General features: G+C 43.3%; 1 protein-coding gene across 1 annotated transcript in view; it reads right to left on the minus strand.

Moving 5' to 3' along the window:
* Positions 1-276: 276 nt before the first annotated feature.
* LOC143301538 (ras-related and estrogen-regulated growth inhibitor-like) overlaps positions 277-3,287 on the minus strand; it is a 43,746-nt gene continuing 40,735 nt past the window's right edge. Inside the window, exons 3-5 of the mRNA XM_076615909.1 lie at positions 3,060-3,133; positions 1,788-1,979; positions 277-495 (exon numbers count right to left, since the gene is read on the minus strand). Coding sequence (XP_076472024.1) covers positions 277-495; positions 1,788-1,979; positions 3,060-3,133 — 485 coding nt within the window. The remainder of the gene's footprint in view (positions 496-1,787; positions 1,980-3,059; positions 3,134-3,287) is intronic.

The raw sequence follows: 3,287 nt of genomic DNA on the forward strand, positions 1-3,287 counted from the left end.
TTATTGAATCAGTCACATATTTGTTGAATCAGTAACACGAGAAAGAAAGAAAAAAGAAAAAAAAAAACAAACCCAAACCCTTGAGGTTCTGTGTCTGTCGACGATAATTAATTGTTTATTGAATCAGTCATACCAGGAGAAAAAAACAACAACAAAAAAACAAAACAAAAAAACTCCAAACACTTTGAGGTTGATTGTCTGTCGACGATAACCAATTATCTATTGAATCAGTCACACCAGAAAAAAACAACAAAACAACAACGTAATAACCCAGCGCTAGGAGGTGCTGCCGATCTTGTTGAGCACCCGGTTGAAGACATTGCGCACCTGCTGCGCTGAGCTGCGCCGTCGGCCCTTCGTCTCCATCATCTTCCGCCTCTTGATTTCACGGTGCAGCTCGTGGAACAGTTCCGTGATGTCACTTCCGCCATCGGAGGCGGAAGTTTCGTAAAAGGCGCAGGCCATGTCCTGTGCCAGGGCTTCCCCTTCGCTGGACTGCAACAGATTTGATTTGACTTGATTTGATACTTATACCGCCTATTCTCGGTCGGAGACTAACCTCTAAGCGCTTTACAAACACGAAGCTATTTGCACAACAGGCTGCCTATCTGGGTTGAGCCAACTGACGGCTGCCACTGGGCGCTCATCCTTCGTTTCCTGTGTCATCCAATCAGATTTCAGGCACGCACACATACACACTCAGACAGACATATTACATTTTAGCGTGTATGACTCTTTTGTTTATTTACCCCGCCATGTAGGCAGTCATACTACGTTTTCCGGGTTGTGAATGCTGGGTATGTTCTTATTTCCATAACCCACCGAACGCTTACATGGATTACAGGATATTTAACGTGCTTATTTGATCTTCTGCGTGCGTATATACACGAAGGGGGTTCAGATACTAGCAAGTCTGCACATATGCTGACCCGGGAGGTCGGAAAAATCTTCACCCCTTACCCAACAGGCGCTGTTACCGAGATCCGAACCCGGGACTCTCAGATTGATAGTCCAACGCTTTAACCACACGGCTATAGCGCCTGTCCCCACAACAGACAGACAGACATGCCCAGAACGTGTCATGTAACATACTATTACTACTACTCAGAATAATAATAATAATACTTATTTTCTATGGCGCGATATCCAGTACCAATGCTGGTCAGTGCGCCTTACATCATCCAGCTGAATATAAACATGCCTTTATTTTCGCAGCTCTATGTCAAGGGAAAACATCAAATCCGTTCACGTATAAGAATAAAGAAAAAGCAATTTTCAAAAATAAATCAAATAACAAAAGTCAAGTGAATAAGGCTCAGATTATAAAAAAAGCATTTCATAACACACGGGTGCGCGCGCGCGCGCGCGCACACACACACACACTCACACACACACACACACACACATCACTTAAAGTAGAAAGACGTTAAATTGGTAACACACACACACACACACACACACACACACACACACACACACACACACAAACACACACACGCGCGCGCGCACTAATGTCAATTAAAGTGGAAAGACGTTAAATTGAACACACACACACACACGCGCACACACACACACACACACACACACTACACCCATCCACCCCCACTCACACACACACACCACCCCACCCCTCCCCACACACACATCACCCCACTCCGGCCCCCCACACACACTACACCCATCTACACCCCCCCACGTCCCCCCCCCCCACACAACACACACACACTCCCTTCCTCCCACCCCCTACACACAGACACACACACACACACACACACACACACACATACCTCCACTCTCCTCTCGTGCAGGAGGTCGGATTTGTTGGCGACGAGGACGCATTGGACATTGGTCTTCTTCAGGTCGTCCAGGTACTGTTTGAGGGACGCCAGGCTCTCGAAGCTGGCCCGGTCATTGATGGCGTACACCAGCACGTAGCCGTCTGCCCAGCGCGCGCTGCCCTCACGCTGACACAGGGATTCCTACAAGGAAGGGAAAAAACCCAACAAAAACAAAGATAGAAGAGAGAGAAAAATAATCTTGATTTCTGAAGGCATTCTGAAGGGACAAAAAACTAAACAAAAAAAAGATTTCTGAAGGCACACACACACACACACACACACACACACACACACACACACACACACACACACACACACACACACACACACACACACGATTCCTGAACGGACCAAAACAGAAAAAAACAACAACAAAAGATTTCTGAAGGCACAAATAAATTGATTTCTGCAGGGAAAGAAATCCTTTATTTCTGAAGGGACCAAAAATGTGTCTCTGAAGGCTGAAGGTACAAAAAATCGATTTCTGAAGGCACAAAAAACCCCACCAAAAACCCCAACAATCTGAAGGGACTTCATAATGCACTATATATATATATTTTTTTTTCTTTCTTTTTTTTCAAATTTTTTTATATACATATATATCTGTAGGGACAAAAAAAAAGAGGTTTTTTGAAGGCACAAAAAATTGATTTCTGAGTGGACCAAAAAATTGATTTCTAAAGGGACGGGAAAAAAAAGAAAAGAGAAGAAGAAGAAAAAGATTTCTGAAGACACACACACAACAAAACATTTCTGAGTGGATAACAAATTGACTACTGAAGGCATAAAAACTGATTTCTGAAAGCACAAAAAATAAGTTTTGAAGGCACAAAATAATGATTTCTGAAAGCAGAAAAACACCAAAATCCGATTTCTGAAGGCACTCAAAAAAATTTTTTTGAAGTAACAAAAAATGGACAAACTGACTTCTGACGACACACACAAAAACCCCCAGCAACAACATGAACTGATTTCTAAAGGCACACAAAAACATGAATTGATTTCTGAAAGCACATAAAAAACATGGATTGATTTCTGAAGGCACACACACACACACACACACACACCACCCCCCACACCTCCCCCTCCCATATATATATATATATATATATATATATATATAGAGAGAGAGAGAGAGAGAGAGAGAGTAGAGAGAGAGAGAGAAAGAGAGAGAGAGAGACAGAGAGAGAGAGAGAGAGAGAGAGAGAGAGAGAAACTGACCTGGCCAGCCGTGTCCAGTATCTCCAAGACGACAGGTTCTTCGTCAATTGTGGTCACGTGCTTATACGTGGACTCTGAGGCGAACACACACACACACACACACACACACACACACAGTCATTATAACGAAAAATGTATTATCACTGCGGACGTGTCTTATTTATTGCATATCCTGTTTTGTTCTTTTTTTTCTGAGTGTTGCGTGGTGAAAGTAATTTTCAGCTGATA

Source organism: Babylonia areolata, chromosome 27 (genome assembly GCF_041734735.1).
Source record: "Babylonia areolata isolate BAREFJ2019XMU chromosome 27, ASM4173473v1, whole genome shotgun sequence".
NCBI classification, from domain to species: domain Eukaryota; kingdom Metazoa; phylum Mollusca; class Gastropoda; order Neogastropoda; family Buccinidae; genus Babylonia; species Babylonia areolata.